The sequence below is a fragment of the Hyperolius riggenbachi genome, chromosome 4 (genome assembly GCF_040937935.1).
Source record: "Hyperolius riggenbachi isolate aHypRig1 chromosome 4, aHypRig1.pri, whole genome shotgun sequence".
In the NCBI taxonomy this organism is placed as follows: domain Eukaryota; kingdom Metazoa; phylum Chordata; class Amphibia; order Anura; family Hyperoliidae; genus Hyperolius; species Hyperolius riggenbachi.
In genome coordinates, this window is record NC_090649.1 from 349,315,262 (window position 1) to 349,334,526 (window position 19,265).

Here is a 19,265-nt window from a genome sequence, read left to right on the forward strand (position 1 = left end):
TTTCAGTCAGGATTCAGGAAAAGGCACAGCACTGAAACAGCATTAGTCCGAGTAATGAATGATCTACTTACTGCAAGGGACAAGGGTGATTGCTCAATTCTGATTCTTCTTGACTTGTCAGCAGCATTTGATACTGTGGATCATGAAATTCTTATCCAGCGACTGAAGAATTACTGTGGCCTAAGGGGTACTGTTCTTAGATGGTTTCAGACCTTCCTATCTGGCAGGACACAGCAAGTATGTCTGGGCACACACTACTCTAATCCAGTGCCACTTGCCTATGGAGTTCCACAGGGTTCTGTACTATCACCATTACTCTTTGCAGCCTATATGCTCCCACTGGGCAAAATCATCCAGAACTATGGCCTAGGATACCATTGTTATGCAGATGACACACAACTGTATCTGTCCTTCAAGCCTGGCACCCAAGACCCATCAGCATCCATAAATGCGTGTCTAGTGGATTTACAAAATTGGATGAACACCAGCTGGCTGAGGCTGAACTCTGACAAAACAGAGGTGTTGGTGGTAGGTGGTCCACACATGATGGATAAAGTTCAAAACGCTCACCACCTCAAACTAGCAATTGGGGGAGATACTGTACAGTATAAAGACTCTGTGCGAAACCTTGGGGTGATCCTGGATGGAAATCTAAAACTCAGACAGCAGGTATCAGCTGTCGTCAAGTCTTCCTTCTTCCATCTAAGAAATATAGCGAAAATCAAACACCTTATCCCAGCTGAAGACCTACCTGCCCTGGTTCATGCATTTGTATCCTCCCGCCTAGACTACTGCAACGCCCTGTTCATCGGATCTACAGAAAAGGTTCTGCGCCCCTTACAGCTAGTACAGAATGCTGCAGCCAGAATCCTAGCCAATGCCCCCCGCAGCTCACACATCACCCCAGTACTGCAAACTCTTCACTGGTTGCCAGTAAAATGGAGAATCAATTTTAAGATCTGCCTGCTGACATTCAAGGCTCTACACCACATGGGACCCAAATACATAGCGGATCTATTGGAACTTTATGCCCCTTCACGCACCCTCCGCTCTGCCAACAAGATGAAGCTGGTTATTCCCAGGATACACTTAACATTTGGTGCTCGGGCCTTTTCCTACGCAGCCCCTACTCTATGGAACTCACTTCCACAATCAGTACGAGAGGCTCCTTCTCTGGACAGCTTTAAAAAAAGGCTAAAAACTCACCTCTTTTCCCGAGCCTTTGAGACTGCATAATGCAGGGTCACAGCGCTTTGAGTCCCCAGGGAGAAAAGCGCTATATAAATATTATTGTTATTGTTATTGTTATTGTTACATGGTCGCGACTTAGCTGGGCTTTGAAACGGTGCAGAGTTCTCTGGAGAGGAGAGAGAAGCATCCCTGCTGAGAAATGACCGCTGCTACAGAGGCTTGTGATATGGACGGATCAACGTTTCCGGCGCCATCTTGGCTGCGCTGGTCTGATGCCGGGGGAAAGAAATCTGTAAGTTTTTGCAGTTTCGGCTGTCTTTTCTTTCTTTTTTTTGATGGGTCAGCGTCCAGGGACATGTCCTCTGGCTCAGAGGGGATCGGATGTCCCGGTTGTGGCATGCTGTAAGTCGCTTTTAGACAGGCTTAGATAGGAGCTCTTCTAGTCAGCGCCCGTCTTCCTCCGGATGCAGGCCAAGCCCCCAGTTAATTAGATAATTAAGCCCACCCTTTCAATATACGATGAGGGTGGGTAGTATCTGGTAATGTAATGTCCTGGTACAAATGATATAGATTTAAAGTAATGATGATTTTGTTTCTTGTATGTATGCATTGTCCCCAATCCACCGAACTGAATTATATGTACTACACGAATGTCACATGACCTGCGATAATGCAATAGACAGGTTTTCTTTATTGTATGTCCATGCACATACAGTAGTATGCCTACCCAGACAAACTCATTGAGAGACATATTAATGATATGAGGTTGCAATGGATGATCCATAGGTATGATGTGTCTTTGTCACAAAGATATAAATTGATACCAATAAACCTGTAGAACAAACTAAGGTAATTCACAGGATGAGATGATGTGATCTGGTAAATCCATATGATGTATTATGTTGTCAGATGCGGAGCTAGGGGGGGGGGGGGGGGTCGGGGTAGGACAGATGCCCCGGGGCGCCGGGTCCCCGAGGGTGCCCAGCTGAGCTGCAGGGTTTCTTTTTTGGGAGGGGAGCAGCGCAGAGAAGAGGGAGAGCTGTGAGCAGCGGTGGAGAAGGGGGCCATCTCCCCCCTCCTCTCACCTTAGGTGCTCTCCCTCCCTCGCTGTCCCCTCCACAACTAATGTCCGTCCGACTAGACGCAGGTAAGTCCCGCCCGCCGCTGCCAGCCACCCGGACATTAGTTGTGGAGGGGACAGCGAGGGAGGGAGAGCCCCCTAAGGTGAGGGAAGGGGCCGGGAGACGTCTGCCCCTCCCTACTGTACCCATAGCTCTCCCTCCACTGCGCTGCTCCCCTCCTGCTGGGGGACACACCTGCCGACATATACTGGGGACATATACCCCCTGCCTACATATACTGGGGACATATACCCCCTGCCTACATATACCCCCTGCCTACATATACTGGGGACATATACCCCTGCCTACATATACTGGGGACATATACCCCCGGCCTACATATACTGGGGACATATACCCCCTGCCTACATATACTGGGGACATATACCACCTGCCTATGTATACTATGTCCCCAGTATATGTAGGCAGGGGGTATATGTCCCCAGTATATGTAGGCAGGGGGTATATGTCCCCAGTATATGTAGGCAGGGGGTATATGTCCCCAGTATATGTAGGCAGGGGGTATATGTCCCCAGTATATGTAGGCAGGGGGTATATGTCCCCAGTATATGTAGGCAGGGGGTATATGTCCCCAGTATATGTATACTGGGGACATATACCCCCTGCCTACATATACTGGGGACATATACCCCCTGGCTTCATATACTGGGGACATATACCCCTGCCTACATATACTGGGGACATATACCCCTGCCTACATATACTGGGGACATATACCCCTGCCTACATATACTGGGGACATATAACCCCCGGCTACATATACTGGGGACATATACCCCCTGGCTACATATACTGGGCACATATACCCCCTGCCTACATATACTGGGGACATATACCCCCTTGCCTACATATACTGGGGACATATACCCGCTGCCTACATATACTGGGGACATATACCCCCTGCCTACATATACTGGGGACATATACCCCCTGCCTACATATACTGGGGACATATATCCCTGCCTACATATACTGGGGACATATACCCCCTGCCTACATATACTGGACGCATATACCCCCTGACTACATATACTGGGCGCATATACCCCCTGACTACATATACTGGGCACATATACCCCCTGGCTACATATACTGGGGACATATACCCCCTGTTAGGAATAATGCATTGCCTTCTCCTGCCTGCTGGTGGCAGCTTTTACTTGGAGAACTTTGGACTTTCACTGTGCCACCAGCAGAGGGCTTTGTGGACATTTAGCAGCCTTGAAGTTCCACCTTCCACCAGCAGGTGGCTGTGTGCTGCCTGTACTAAGGAACTGCAGTCCTGTGTCTGCCCTGCAGAGGCCTCTATGGGACTTTGGTTAATTACCACCAGCTGCATCCTGCTTCTATTTAAGACTGCCTCTTCCTCCAAGCGATTGCCAGAACGTCTATGTCTGTAGGTCTGAGTTCCTGGTCACTCCTGTATCTGAGTCCTGTTCCTTGTAACCTGTTCCTTGTAACCTGTTCCTTGTAACCTGTTCCTTGTAACCTGTTCCTTGTAACCTGTTCCTTGATCTGAATTCCTGTTGCTGAACCTTGCTAGTCCTGACTTTGCCTCTGCTCATTCCTTTGTACCTCGATATATCTGAATTACCGCTGCTGACCCTGATATGTGTTTTGACCTGTCTTTGCCTGCTCCTTTTTGATACCGCGTTATTGTATATAATTGCTTGTACATATATATCTCATGCACACCGTTTGTAAATAGATAGTTAGATAGTTAGGTGTTATATATATTTTGTCACTGCTTCCCGGGTTATTTGTGTATATATTGTGTGCTGTGCATATGTGGTATAATATTTGCATTCACGCTTGCATGTATGCTTGCATTATTGCATTTGCAATAAAACATTATTTTTGCACCTTAATTCCTGGTTCCAGTGTCTGTATACTGCAAACTGTGGTCAAACCCTGTTTCTCCATTCAGGCTCCTGACAGTACGTTCTGGCCATATATACACTGACCACTGCAGCTATACTGCACACTGATACCTGGCTGTTCTGTCCAAAAATGGATCTGCAACAAATTGATTATTATGCATTGCTTGCTGATGAGGATGAAGCTGAGTGTCGTGCAGATTTTGCTGATTTCTCTAAAGCTGAATTGCAGCAGTTGATTAGCCAGACATATAGTTATGTCAAATTAGGAATAATTCGTACACAAGATATTGAAAATTTAGCCAGGATCTGGAATGATCTCGCATACCCCAAGATGACAAATGTTTACATGCAACCTGATTCTGACCAAGGTGTAGTCAGTGATTATGATCCACCATTTGACAATTATGCCATAGAAGCTCTGATTAACTTGTTTGAGGATGACAGGGAATATTTTCTTGATTATTACTCAAACAAAGGTAAACAGACCGTGCAGGCTTGTATAGATTCCCTCCAGTCCCTGATCACTCAGGGAATATGCAAGTATGGGAAAGCTTCCCTTCTGCTAAATGCATGGCAGAGAATTATCTCTGCAGGTTCCATAGCTCCTGCCTTACCTGTTATAAGTCCTGTCCGGGTTGATTTTACTTCTGAACAAGTTAACATGTACTATAGTTATTTGAAGACAGACAGAAAAGCATTTTTTGACTTTTACATTAAGCAAAGCTTTGCATTTGTTTCTGGATGTAAATGTGCGGTTGAGAGTCTATTGTCTGACAGAAAATGTAAGCCTGAGTCAGCCCATGCTTTGATCAATGCATATTCAGAAATCTTGTCATTATGCACACCTCCTGTTAACCCTCTGAATGCCACTCACTCCCAGTCCACTGCAGTTAAACAGCTGCAAAGTCAGTCTCCCAGCAAAGAAGAATTTAATTTTATTTTTGACTCTGAACTGATTGATGATTTGTTTGATTTTCTGAGAAAGGATAGAGAAGGATTTATTAAGTATTACTGTGACAAAAGTGAAGGTTTTGTGTCTGCCTGTATACGAGCAACTGAGACATTGATTGCGCATAGGCTTTGCAAGTATGAATCCGCTTCTGCCTTAATTGCTGCCTATTTAGAAGTCCTGCAAGTTATAAATTCTTCAGTTAACCCTCCGAATGACTGTCACATTCAGAATCCTCAGCCCACAGCCACTAAACAGCTTAAATGCCAATCACCCATTACAAAACAATTTGATTTCATTTTTAACTCTGATCAGATTGATCACTTATATGGTTATTTAAAGAGAGACAAACAAGGGTTTTATGAATCTTACTTTGAGAAGGGGGAATTGTATGTGTCTGCCTGTGTTCGTGCAACTGAGTCATTGATGCTGCATAAGCTCTGCAAGCGTGAATTTGCTTCTATGTTGATTACTGCCTGGCGTGAAATCCTTTCTTCCTGTTTCCACTCTCCTCCTTCTGCTCATTCTCCATGTATCTCTTCTTGTGTCCAGAACTCAGAACCTGCAATAGTTAAAAAACCTGTAAAATCAGCAACATTACAAACCGCTATCAGATCCACACCTTGGTCCTGGCAGTATCCAGTTATAGCAAGAGAACCTGCTGTTCCAGTTTCCAGAGTGGTCACCAAAACCAGACGCAAATACTTTCCTACAGCTTCCATTACTCCAGTCATCTCACCTTCCGTGCAGACTCCAGTCATCTCACCTTCCATGCAGCCTCCAGTCATCTCGCCTCCTGTGCAGCCTCCAGTCATCTCGCCTCCTGTCCAGCCATCCAACTCCTGTCTGGTGCAGCCTCCAGTTAATATTCCTGTGACACTTGTTATACAGACTCTTGCCTTCCTCTCACAACTCTTGCAGACTTTGTATGCTCCAGAATCCAGTCCCGCCGTTTGTTTGTCTACAAAGCCTTGCCTCCAGCCTGCAGAGACTTTGCCTCCATCTCCAGAGCCTTGTGCTCGGTCTGCAAAACCTCATATCCAACCTACAGAGACTTCAAATCAACCTGCAGAATCCTGCTCACAGTCTGCAGAACTTTGCATCCAGTCTGCAGATCCCTGTTCCCAGTCTGCAGAATATTGCTTCCAGCCTGCAAAGACTCTGTCTTCATCTGCAGAGCCTTGCCTCCAGTCTGCAGAGACTTCAAATCAACCTGCAGAATCCTGCTCACAGTCTGCAGAACTTTGCATCCAGTCTGCAGATCCCTGTTCCCAGTCTGCAGAATATTGCTTCCAGCCTGCAAAGACTCTGTCTTCATCTGCAGAGCCTTGCCTCCAGTCTGCAGAGACTTCAAATCAACCTGCAGAATCCTGCTCGCAGTCTGCAGAGCTTTGCATCCAGTCTGCAGAACCTTGTTCCCAGTCTGCAGAATATTGCCTCCAGCCTGCAGGGACTTTGCCTCAGTCTGCAGAACCTCACTTCCAGCCTGCAGAGACTTTGATCCAATTTGCAAAAGTTTGCATCCAGTCTGCAGAAACCTGCACCCATCCTGCAGAATGTAGCCCTCAGTCTGCAGAATCTCGCCCTCTGCTGGTAGAGACTTTGCCTCAAGATACAGAAACCTGCATACAGCCTACAGAACCTAGTATCTTGTCCACACAGTCTCAGTGCCAGCTCACACACACTGTATCAGGGTCTCAGCCAAAGGTCCAGTCAAGTGCTCAGCCAACGGTTCAGCCATGCGCTCAGCCAACGGCCCAGCCAAATGCTAAGCCAAAGGTCCAGATCCATGAAGTTATACAGTCTGTTGCCCTGCCTGAAATCACTGAGCCTGTTGCCCTGTCTGAAGCTTCCCAACCTGTTAACCTGTCTGAAGTTTTCCTGCCTTCTGTTTCACCTGATGTTATGCAATCTGCTGCCCAGCCTCCACAGAGTTCTGCTGCTGCCCAGCCTCCACAGATTTCTGCTGCTGCCCAGCCTCCACAGACTTCTGCTGCTGCCCAGCCTCCACAGACTTCTGCTGCTGCCCAGCCTCCACAGACTTCTGCTGCTGCCCAGCCTCCACAGATTTCTGCTGCTGCCCAGCCTCCACAGACTTCTGCTGCTGCCCAGCCTCCACAGACTTCTGCTGCTGCCCAGCCTCCACAGACTTCTGCTGCTGCCCAGCCTCCACAGACTTCTGCTGCTGCCCAGCCTCCACAGATTTCTGCTGCTGCCCAGCCTCCACAGATTTCTGCTCCTGCTCAGCCTGATGCTCCTGTCCTGCCTGATATCTGCCAGTCTCCTGCCAAGCCTGTTGGTACCTGCCAGTTTTCCGTCCGGCCTCCTGCTCAGCCTGGTGATCCTGTCCAGCCTCCTGCTCAGCCGGGTGATCCTGTCCAGTTTCTTGCTCAGTCTGATGATCCTCTCCAGTCTCCTGTCAAGCCTGGTGATGCATGCCAGTCTCCTGCCAAGCCTGTTGGTGCCTGCCAGTCTCCTGTTCAGCCTGATCTTGCCCAGTTTCCTGCCAAGCCTGATGATCCTGTCCAGTCTCCTGTCCAGCCTGATACCTGCCAGTCCGCCACTTTTCCTGAAACCTGCCAACCTGATACCTTGTTTGATGGTTTCCGGTCTATGTTCCAATTTCCTGGGATTCTGCTCACGGTCCAAAAGATGCTGGTCTGGCTTTGGGTGGCATTGTTGCCCACCCAGGTTGGCATTTTGCTGTCTACTTCATTATTTATTACTTTCTGGGTCCTGCCTGACATTGTACAGGTTCTCGCCCGACTTGCCTTCCTGCTCGAAGATTTACCATTTTTATCACAGCAGCCTCAGACCAAGGTTTCTAAATGTATGTATTTTCCCTCCCTGCCCGCCCTGCCTTGGCATCTGCGACCCACCTGGCCAAGGTATTTGTTGCCTGCTTTTCTATGGGACCCTGGTGGGGATTTTCTAAAGACATTGTGGAGCGTCCTGAGGCCGCTCCTTCAGGGGGGGGTAATGTTAGGAATAATGCATTGCCTTCTCCTGCCTGCTGGTGGCAGCTTTTACTTGGAGAACTTTGGACTTTCACTGTGCCACCAGCAGAGGGCTTTGTGGACATTTAGCAGCCTTGAAGTTCCACCTTCCACCAGCAGGTGGCTGTGTGCTGCCTGTACTAAGGAACTGCAGTCCTGTGTCTGCCCTGCAGAGGCCTCTATGGGACTTTGGTTAATTACCACCAGCTGCATCCTGCTTCTATTTAAGACTGCCTCTTCCTCCAAGCGATTGCCAGAACGTCTATGTCTGTAGGTCTGAGTTCCTGGTCACTCCTGTATCTGAGTCCTGTTCCTTGTAACCTGTTCCTTGTAACCTGTTCCTTGTAACCTGTTCCTTGTAACCTGTTCCTTGATCTGAATTCCTGTTGCTGAACCTTGCTAGTCCTGACTTTGCCTCTGCTCATTCCTTTGTACCTCGATATATCTGAATTACCGCTGCTGACCCTGATATGTGTTTTGACCTGTCTTTGCCTGCTCCTTTTTGATACCGCGTTATTGTATATAATTGCTTGTACATATATATCTCATGCACACCGTTTGTAAATAGATAGTTAGATAGTTAGGTGTTATATATATTTTGTCACTGCTTCCCGGGTTATTTGTGTATATATTGTGTGCTGTGCATATGTGGTATAATATTTGCATTCACGCTTGCATGTATGCTTGCATTATTGCATTTGCAATAAAACATTATTTTTGCACCTTAATTCCTGGTTCCAGTGTCTGTATACTGCAAACTGTGGTCAAACCCTGTTTCTCCATTCAGGCTCCTGACACCCCCTGCCTACATATACTGGGGACATATACCCCCTGCCTACATATACTGGGGACATTTACCCCCTGCCTACATATACTGGGGACATATACCCCCGGCCTACATATACTGGGGACATATACCCCCAGTGTTCTCCCCAGAAATTTTTTCCAGCCGGGTGGCATGGAAAAGTAGCCGGGTGGGGCAAGATGAGGGAATACTGGGCCGGCGCTTCTCTGCACAACTCAAAAGAGATGACAGCTGGGTGTTCACCAAAACTAGCCGGGTGGAGCACCCGGCTAAAAGAGCCTGGGGAGAACACTGACCCCCTGCCTACATATACTGGGCACATATACCCCCTGACTACACATACTGGACACATATACATCTGGCTACATATACTGGGCACATATACCCCTGGCTACCTGTTCTGTGGACATCTCTACCCCTGGCTACCTGTTCTGGGGACATCTATGCCGCTGGCCACCTATTTTGGGGACATCTATACTGCTGGCCACCTATTCTAGGGACACCTATAGACCTGGGGCTACCTATTTTTGGGGAACCACTGCTGTCGGATTGAGTGTATTTTGGGGAACTGCTGCCAGGTGAGAGGTGTCTACCATATTAAGAGGGCATTCTGCCTATTTATGTGAAATGCTGTCTATTTATGTGCCTCATGACTGCTGAATTTGTCTTGTTGGGGGACTCATGGTTACTGAATTTGTCTTGTTGGGGGCCTCATGATTTGTTGGAGGCCTCAAGATCGCTGAATTTGTCTTGTTGGGGGCCTCAAGATCTCTGAATTTGTCTTGTTGGGGGCCTCAAGATCGCTGAATTTGTCTTGTTGGGGGCCTCATGATTACTCAATTTGTCTTGTTGGGGGCCTCATGATTGCTGAGTTGGTCATGTTGGGGGCCTCATGATTGCTGAATTTGTCTTGGAACATGCTGGAAGGTACATACTGAGGGAGGGTGGGTGAGCGTAAGCCTGCTAACTTCCTGTACATTTGGCTCCACCCATAACCACGCCCACATTTATTATATGGTCACGCCGCTTTTTTGGCGCGGCAGCCTTCCCCTTAGGGGGCGCATTAATAGTCTTTGTCCCCGGGCGCTGAAAGCCCTAGCTACGCCTCTGTATGTTGTTGATATTCACTTTTACAATGAATGACCTGTCAGTGTACTGATTAGGTGTGCATGAGAATGAATGTTGGGCTCCTGATCGTTGGCCCATGCATAGCGAGGATTGTGTCCACAGGAGAAATGATTCCCAGTAACTTTGGAACTACACTGCTCAGGGTAACCTTTGTTTAATACAGCCCAGTAATGGCTTGTGTCCAGCAAGAACTGTTTTGGGACTCAATGTAGCTGTGCGGCACTATGCGCTGAAGGGCACATGCTCCAGATACCAGCCAAGAGGGTGTGTCCATTAGGCACAACAGGAGGGAATGTTGTATTTTATCGGTATAAACAAAGTATTTTTTATGTGTGCCTTCATGGAAAAGCATGCCTGTGTTATAAACTGTTCTTAATCACCTTTTTCCGGCACCAGCAACTCATCAGCAAGAGTTGCACACACGACTCATCACAGCAAGCAGGAGATACACTTTCTCAGGATTCTTCAATATTCACGTTATTTATTCAGGAAACAGAAATACAGATAGATACAGTTCATCATATCCTAGCCACGCCAATCTTCATGTTGCGTTACAAGCTTCTTGATTAAACTTCCTGCTGAAGTCAATCAGGTACCTTCTTTCTAAACTACGTTACACTAGACTACCTATGTACAGAATACATTATATCAGATTACATATAGAATGAAAATACTTAGAGGTCCTAGTCAGCATTTAGAGCTAGTGTGAAAGTAAGAAGCAGAGTGAGCTCCAATCGCCCACCCGGGCTTTAATACCGACTAGGAAAGAGTTAAATGTGACATCATCTTCGCCATCCCCTAGACCAGACTATTGGTTGAGCACCCTCGTGGTGTCATAATACCCACCTACTCGATTACTATTCAATGTCACCTTTCCTTTACTTACTGGAATTTGGTATTTTGGTAAACATGGCCTATGTTGATTGTTCTTGTGGTGTACGTGTTGAGGTCAGTGTAGGCCTGTGGCCTTCTTTCAGGAACATGTTCTCAGTATCTGCGTGTATCCTCTGCTACACGCAGACCCTGAGATGCCTCTGCCTGCATCACAAGAAACTTTATTTATTTCCAAGACATACTCTGCGGACAAGCCTTTTACATAAAACTCAGGCCAAGTAACTGAGGCCTACTTAAATTATAACAGTCTGGACATTTATGTTGCTATGAGAGGTTTGCAGGGATCAGCCTGGACCTTAAGCAAAGCCTATTTCATAAATGACTTTTTACAGCTACACAACATCTGCATATAAATGGGTAACAAACAGAGAACAGTGGAATGGTCTTCAAGGAATAACCCAGCCCCTGACAAGCAGCCCTGGATGACTCAGCAGAGGACCCATAGCTTACAGAAGCCTGTTTGTCTGGCTTTGTCCAATGGCTGTACTGATTACAGGTGAAACCAACAACAACCCCCACCTAGTTCCTTCCAACAAAACTGCCATGGAGGAGGGGTCTTTATACCTGTTGTATCCAGATAAAAGACAGTTCTTGGGAAGCTCTCTCTCTCTTGCCACGCTGATAGACTTAAGATGATAATGGATTCAGGGCACAGCTAGCGATTGCGGTGTGTATGGGTTTAAAAGGTTAGCCTAAAAATGCTCCTAGTAGTACTGTACACTGAGCCCACAATTATGTAATCATATATTTTATATGCTGTAACTTGTACATTTGTAAATAAACCCCTTTTATTTAACCCTTTGAAAGGACCTCAAGTGTCTGGTCATTAATATAGAAATAAGTAACATAAGCTAGAGTGCATTCTACATCGGGTATCCTTTAAAGAGAACCCGAGGTGTGTTTGAAGAATGTTATCTGCATACAGAGGCTGGATCTGCCTATACAGCCCAGCCTCTGTTGCTATCCCAAACCCCACTAAGGTCCCCCTGCACTCTGCAATCCCTCATAAATCATAGCCATGCTGTGAGGCTGTGTTTACATCTGTAGTGTCAGTCTCAGCTGCTACCCCGCCTCCTGCATAGCTCCGGTGCCTGCCCCCGTCCCGTCCCTCCAATCAGCAGGGAGGGAAGGGATGCAGGTGGGGACTGGAGTTCTGCAGGAGGCGGGGAGAACAGCAGACTGACACTATGGAGATAAACACAGCCAGCTCTGACAAGCTGTTTGTCAGCAGCGTGGCTGTGATTTAAGAGGGATTGCAGAGTGCAGGGGGACCTTAGGGGGGTTTGGGATAGCAACAGAGGCTGGGCTGTAAAGGCAGATCCAGCCTCTGAATGCAGTTAATATTCTTCAAATCCACCTCGGGTTCTCTTTAAAGGATACCCGAAGTGACATGTGACATGATGAGATAGACTTGTGTATGTATAGTGCCTAGCACACAAATAACTAGGCTGTGCTCCTTTTTTCTTTCTCTGTCTGAAAGAGGTAAATATCAGGTATGTAAGTGGCTGACTCAGTCCTGACTCAGACAGGAAGTGACTACAGTGTGACTCTCACTGATAAGAAATTTCAACTATAGTAGAAAATGGCTTCTGAGAGCAAGAAATAGATAAAAAATATATTTAACTCTTTCAGGCAGAGAAAGAACACATCATAGTTATTTGTGTGCTAGGCACTGTACATACACATGTCTATCTCATCATGTCACATGTCACTTCGGGTATCCTTTAAGTGAAATCCTGAAACTGAAATCACAAAGAACCTTAGGTGATTTTTGTAATTGGTAACCTGAGAATGGTATTAATATTTATGAAGGTAAAGAAAGTGTGTTAGAAAATAGCTCTTTTATAACACATACCTGGTTACCACCAGCATTGTGGCATTCATAGACACCAACAACTCCATCAGCAAAATGACCCAATGTGTCTAGACAGTTTGTCCCTTGTTGCAAAGCACCAAACGCAATGTCCTGATGGTCAGGAACTCTATAGAAGATACAAATAAAAGAGAGATAAAACATAGAACACTGTATGCTGTACAACTTCAACTTCAGCTGTTGCTTCTTTTGTTTTGGCAACTGAAGGAACAAGATTATGCATAGATTGTCATGGCTGCTATTTGGAATTGAATGCTAGAAATAAAGCCCTTAAATTGAAAATAAAAAAATGACACTCTGTCCCGTTTTATTAATACTCTATTTACCATTATTTCTACACCCATAATTACACATATGATTAATTATCTTACAAGTTTATTTTCAATTCAGACTTGTTTTAAACATGTAAAAAATTTAGAACTTCTTGCATTTGTTAGAAGAAAGCAAACTATAAAAAGTATGGGATAACTCTGTTTAAATTATACCTGAGAACAGGGGGGGGGGGGACATCACCAAGATCACAATTTCAGAATCGTCAAAGCGGCGATTTCCGCATGTAGCCCGCAGTGTTGGACATACCTCACGGATGAATCCAACGCTGTCCATCGTCAATCGCCTGCCGACTCTTGTGCATTGCATACTTCCTGGTTCCTGTATGTCACACGACACAAGAAGTATGCCATGCATTAGGAGCCTGCAGGAGGTGAAGTGGATAGACGCGCATCGCTGGACTCATGCTGGAAGGTATGTCCAGTACTACAGCAGCTTGGGAGCACAGAGCGGGTACAGAGAAAGACTCCCAGAGGAGACACAGAGAGAGACTCCCCCCAGGGGGCAAAGAGAGAGAACGACCAGAGGGGCACAGAGAGAGACCCCGAGGGAGCACAGAGAGAGACCACCCCGAGGGAGCACAGAGAGAGACCACCCCGAGGGAGCACAGAGAGAGACCCCCCGAGGGAGCACAGAGAGAGACCCCCAGAGGGAGCACAGAGAGAGACCCCCTCGAGGGAGCACAGAGAGAGACCCCCTCGAGGGGGCACAGAGAGAGACCCCCAGAGGGAGCAAAGAGAGAGACCCCCCCCCCCGAGGGAGCACAGAGAGAGACCCCCAGAGGGGGCAAAGAGAGAAACCCTTAGAGGAAGCAAAAATAGAGACCCCCAGAAGGAGCACAGAGAAAGACCCCCAGAGGGCATGAAGGAGACACAGAAGGGGGCACGAAAGAAACACAGAAGAGGGCATGAAGGAGACACAAAGGGGGTACAGAGAGTGACTCAGAGGGTGCACAAACAGACAGGGGAACAAAGCTCCCCTCATCCGGTCTCAGGTTTACTTTAATATTGTAAAGGGCATGGATACGGCTAGAGGGAGAATCTGCGTCATGACGTAGGCACGCCCATGGTCCACGCACCCGGCGGCCGAGACTACTCCCCTGTCATGGAGCTGGCGTCAGGGATGACCGGAGGAGCCAGAAAGAAAGCTGTAACGGAGTCAGCTCCCGCTCCTGTCCTAAAAACACCACAACGCTCAGCAGACGAGTTCTTCACGCCGCCGGGACCGAGTGTCTCGGCAGAAAAGGTGGCTGAGAGGCATAGTAGACAGGAGAGCATGGCCTCACCACAGCTAAAGAAACCAACGAATGTGGACGAGATGTGGAAGCACCTAAGGAACCTGCCCACGAAGCAGGATCTGTCCGAGCAAACAGACAAAATCCTGTAGGCTCATTGTTGACTTGTGATTTGCTTCCTTCCTACTATATGTGCGAGGCACACGTCAGTGGTTGAATGTCAAATGGTGTAAGAGATACTCTACAGCGGGAAATTTTCTTCTTTACCCACGGATCATTCCTGACCCTTTAGGAGTGCCACACTCACTTTTCTTTTTGACGAGAAAATCCTGTAGGCTACCAGGGCAGAAGTGACAGCAGTAAAGGAGGAAGTGACGGAACTCAAGAGCCGAGTGACAAAGTTGGAGGAGGAACTCGGGGCCATAAAGGAAAGCTTAAAGGATATGAATATGATGGGAGGCAAAAAAAAGTCAACATTGCATTGTGTACTCAGCTGGAAGACCAGCAAAACCGCTCCCGCAGGAATATTATCAGAGTGCGGGGACTCCCAGAGGCGATTGGGCTGGAAAGTTTACAGGGGGCCCTGAGAACCATCTTCAATTCAATCCTAGGCCGACAGAGCGAGCAGACCATCTTAATGGACAGAGCACATAGAGCCCTGAAGTTACCTTCGTGGGGTATTGAAACCCCAAGAGATGTGGTATGCTGCTTACATCACCATGCTGAAAAGGAAGCAATTATGGCGGCATCTTGGAAACAGGAACGTATTATGTATGATGGAAGACAGATACTGCTTTTTCAGGATCTGGCCCCAAGGACATTGCAGCAGAGAAGAGTATTAAAACCATTGCTTCAGCAATTACAGAAAGAAGGAGCCACATGTAGATGGGGTCATCCTTTTGCCTTGCTGATTAAAAAAGGGTCCCTTCTGTTTTCTTTGTGGAGACCAGAGGAACTCCCTGAGCTTTTTAGAGTGCTGGGAATGGCCCCGATGGACTTAAAAGACTGGGACCCGGAGAAAATTTTTATCTATAGAGAAAAAGGACAGAAAAAGGGTCCCTCAACATAATGGACATTGGCACGTGAGTTTAGGTGGGTCTTTGCCTTAGGAAACGTACTTAATGACCCTTCAGTGGGCCGCTCGCCCTGTGTCTCCCTTTCCCCCTCCCTCCCCCCCTGCTCTCGGGTATGGTCAGTAACATACCGACTCAGGAAATATAATTAATAGAATTGATGATTTTTCTGTGGGCCGTGTGCTCTGTGTTTCCCTCTTCCCCTCCTTACCCCTTCCTGCTCTTGGATGCGGCCACTCAGGATAAAGGGTTAATGACCGTTAATGATGGTCGATTTACTTGTTATGATGAAGTGGAATGATTTTAAAAATTTAGGAGTTAAGATCAAATGTGATTGAGGAGATAGTTTTCCTTGAAAATGCTGTGATAAGGGACCCCCTCCCCCTTCCTTTTGTTTTGGAATAGGGGGCGGGGGGGAGGCGTCGCCGACGGGGGGCCCTGTGGGGCCCCGTGTTGGCATCGGCCCTCCCCTACTACCCCGGGAAGCTTCAGAGGGGGGAAATTATGCAAGAGGGGGATACAGATGGGATAAAAGATGAGGTGTGTTGTTAAATGCACTAGAAATAATTTGATGGTGTCATTTATGTGAAGCTACACTGAGTGGTATGGGGGGGGGGGGGTAATTATGAATAAATGTGTGACAATTGATATGGGGTGGATGGGTTGGGGGGGGGAGCTGTAAGTGGGCAGGGGCCCTGTGGGTGGAGATGGGGGTCAGATGGGATAGGAATGAAGATAATAATGGTTTGTTTTTAATAGTTAAATAGTGGGTTAGATTTCACTGCAGGACCCACTTCTGTTAAAAGAGGGAGAGGGAGGGGAAGTGTGGGGTTTGAGAGTGGAGGAGGCACTGGTTTGGGGGGGGGGGGGGGGGGGGCTGCGGCGGACGGGGGGACCTGCGGGGCCCCGTGTGGGTGGTGGCCCAACCCCCTCTGGCTGTCCCAGGATGGATGGGGGGGGGATTTTGTGATGCTATGTATATACGAAGATACACTTTAACGGGTGGGGGGGTTTGGACAGGATATGAGTAAAAGCACTACTGGTTTGATTATTAATAGATATATAATGGATTAAGAGGTACTATGAGAATCACAGTTAATTGGAGGGGAGGGGGGGGGAGCAGACCTTGCCGCCCCCCCTCCCTCCACCCCCCCCCCCTGCTACCGGCTGCCCCTGCCACCCTGAGAAAGAGTAGAGGGGGGAAATTATATGAGAGGTGGGTACAGAAACAGACTGCGACGTTAAATGAAATAGTAATACCCTGTTTTGTGAAGCGGGGAGCACAAAAAGTAGATGGATTATGATGTTAAATATTTTAAGAATTGTTCTCTCTTGTGATGCTATGTATAGATGAAGACACAGTTTGACGGGGGGTGGGGGTTAGGGGGGATATGAGTAAAAGCACTATTGGTTTGATTATTAATAGAGATATAGTAGGTCAAGGTGTACTATGAGACTCACTGTTGACTGGAGGGGGGCTTTGGCTGGGATTGTGGGTGGGCGTGGGGGCTGCGGGGGGGGGGGGGCTGCGGGCGACGGGGGGCCCCGTCGGCTGTTGCCCTCCCCCCTGCTGCCCCTGTCGCCCCAGGAAAGATTAGAAAGGGAAAATTATGTGAGAGATGGGCACAGAAATGGAGTGCAATGTTAGATGCATTGGCAATATCTTTTTTTTCTTTTTGTTGTTATGCTATGTATACAAAGTGACACCCTGTGGGGTTTGGGGTGGGGAGGGGGGGGGGTGAGATCACTGGGTGTGGGGATGAAAAAGGTGCGAGTCATTACATGAGGTGGGGGAGGGGGTAGGAGATAGACGAGATATGTCATAATGCATTTTTTTATGTGTTTGGAGATATGGATATACTAGGGAGGGGAGGGGAGAGCAGGGTTTGGAATAAATATTGTAATAGATTCGGAAGGAAATAGAAAAGCAGAAGCGATGAAAGAGCTTAGACTTAAGCAGACTTGGCAGTCTTTCTTTTCCTGGGCTAATGGATGTATGGAGAGCTTGTGGGGGGGAGGGAAACGTGAGATAGGCAGCAGCGGAGAGGTGTATTAGTGGGGAAAAGGCGAGTGGCTTTGGGAACCTTTAGATTTCTCCACAGGAGTATTTACGGGAGATGAGGGGCAGGCTGTGGTGGTGGTGGTGGTGGGGGGGGGTGCTGCCAATGTATTTTGGGGGAGGATCTTGGAGACCGGGTGGGCGAAGGGGGGTCCTGTTTTGTGGTGTAGTTTCGTTCCTTAGGGGCCTGAAGGATACTAAAGGGGTGTAGATAATGACCCCTGGGGATCCCCAAAAAAGATGGGTATTTAGGAAGAAATGCCCACTAAGAACAATAGGGGAGATCCCCAAAGGGCTCAATGAGCCCCACAAGAGTTGGTGGTGGAATGAAAGGAGGATGTCTGAGAGGTTGTATGTTTTTTCCTCTTCTACTTCTTTGTTTTTTCTTATCTTCTTTCTGGTGAGTCCTTGGTTCTTATTCGGGGGTGATTTTACAGGGGGGTTGCTGCTCCTCATCTCTCCTTTTTCCCAGTTGCCCGGAGAGAAGGCCTACCAAAGAAAGTTGAGAGGGGATAGGTAAGAAGATGATGGGAAAGGAAATGGAGGAACAAATTACATTTTTGTCATTGAATGTCTGTGGCCTAAACATCCCAGAGAAAAGATCTTCACTTTTACAGCTTTTACATAGAGAACATATACAGATAGCTCTGATACAGGAGTCACATTTTAAGGGGTCTTCCCACCCGAAAGTATTTAATAATAAATATCCTACAGCTTATTATAGTAATTCCCCAGATTCCAAGACAAAAGGGGTGTTAATATTAATTTCTAGACAAGTTAAAGTGCAGGATATTGAGGTCCATAGAGATGGGAATGGTAGATACCTGTTTATAAAAGGGATATTTAATTCACAAAAACTAACGATAAGTAATATTTATGCACCTAACACAGGTCAACTTTCCTTTCTGAAAAGTGCATTGAGGTCCCTAGAAACATTTGCAGAAGGCTCAGTAGTCCTGGCGGTGGATTATAACCTAGTGTTAGACCCTATTATAGACACCTCCTCCGGGAGATCTAATCTCCCTCATGGAACAATACGGAAAATTAAGCAGCATATGAATAAACATCAGCTCATGGATGTCTGGCGCCTCCAGCACCCTAGGGATAAAGAATACACATTTTATTCATCTCCTCACGGAACATACTCCAGGTTGGATTTTTTTAAGGTCTCTCATAACTTACTGTCTCACCCGGTGAAAACAATGATAGGGACAACAACTATCTCCGACCACACCCCAGTAGTATTATGGCTAGGGAAGTATACGCCTCGGGATAAGGGTTCACATGGAGAATGAACAGCTCATTATTAAAGAGGGAAGATATAGCGCAGAGGATTAGTAAAGAAATCAGAGATTATTTTGAAGTGAATAACAACACAGTACCTTCGCCGGTATTGATATGGGAGGTGCACAAATGTGTGATTAGAGGAATTTTAATACAGGAGGGAAGTAGGATAAAGAAAGAGAAAGAGAAGGAAATACAGGAAAGCTTAAAAAGGATAGAGAGGGGGGGCGTGTCCGCCGCACAAACACGCTGGACGGATAGGACGAGAGCTCCATGCAGACTCCTAGATTAAAGCGGCTTTTATGCGTTCCAAAGTGTCCCACAACTACCCTTTCGGCAGTCTGAGATGGCGTAATCCCCGTTGGAGCTAGAACTCTCCATGAAGCGAAAAAAGGGAGCACCCAGACCGAACAAACTCCCGGAGATT

The 19,265-nt window shown here is 47.2% G+C and overlaps 1 protein-coding gene across 1 annotated transcript in view; it reads right to left on the minus strand.

The window, feature by feature from the left end:
* The window catches only part of GALNT2 (polypeptide N-acetylgalactosaminyltransferase 2), a 1,163,038-nt gene that overhangs the window by 399,305 nt on the left and 744,468 nt on the right, over window positions 1-19,265 (minus strand). The window contains exon 14 of the mRNA XM_068231909.1: window positions 12,841-12,967. Coding sequence (XP_068088010.1) covers window positions 12,841-12,967 — 127 coding nt within the window. The remainder of the gene's footprint in view (window positions 1-12,840; window positions 12,968-19,265) is intronic.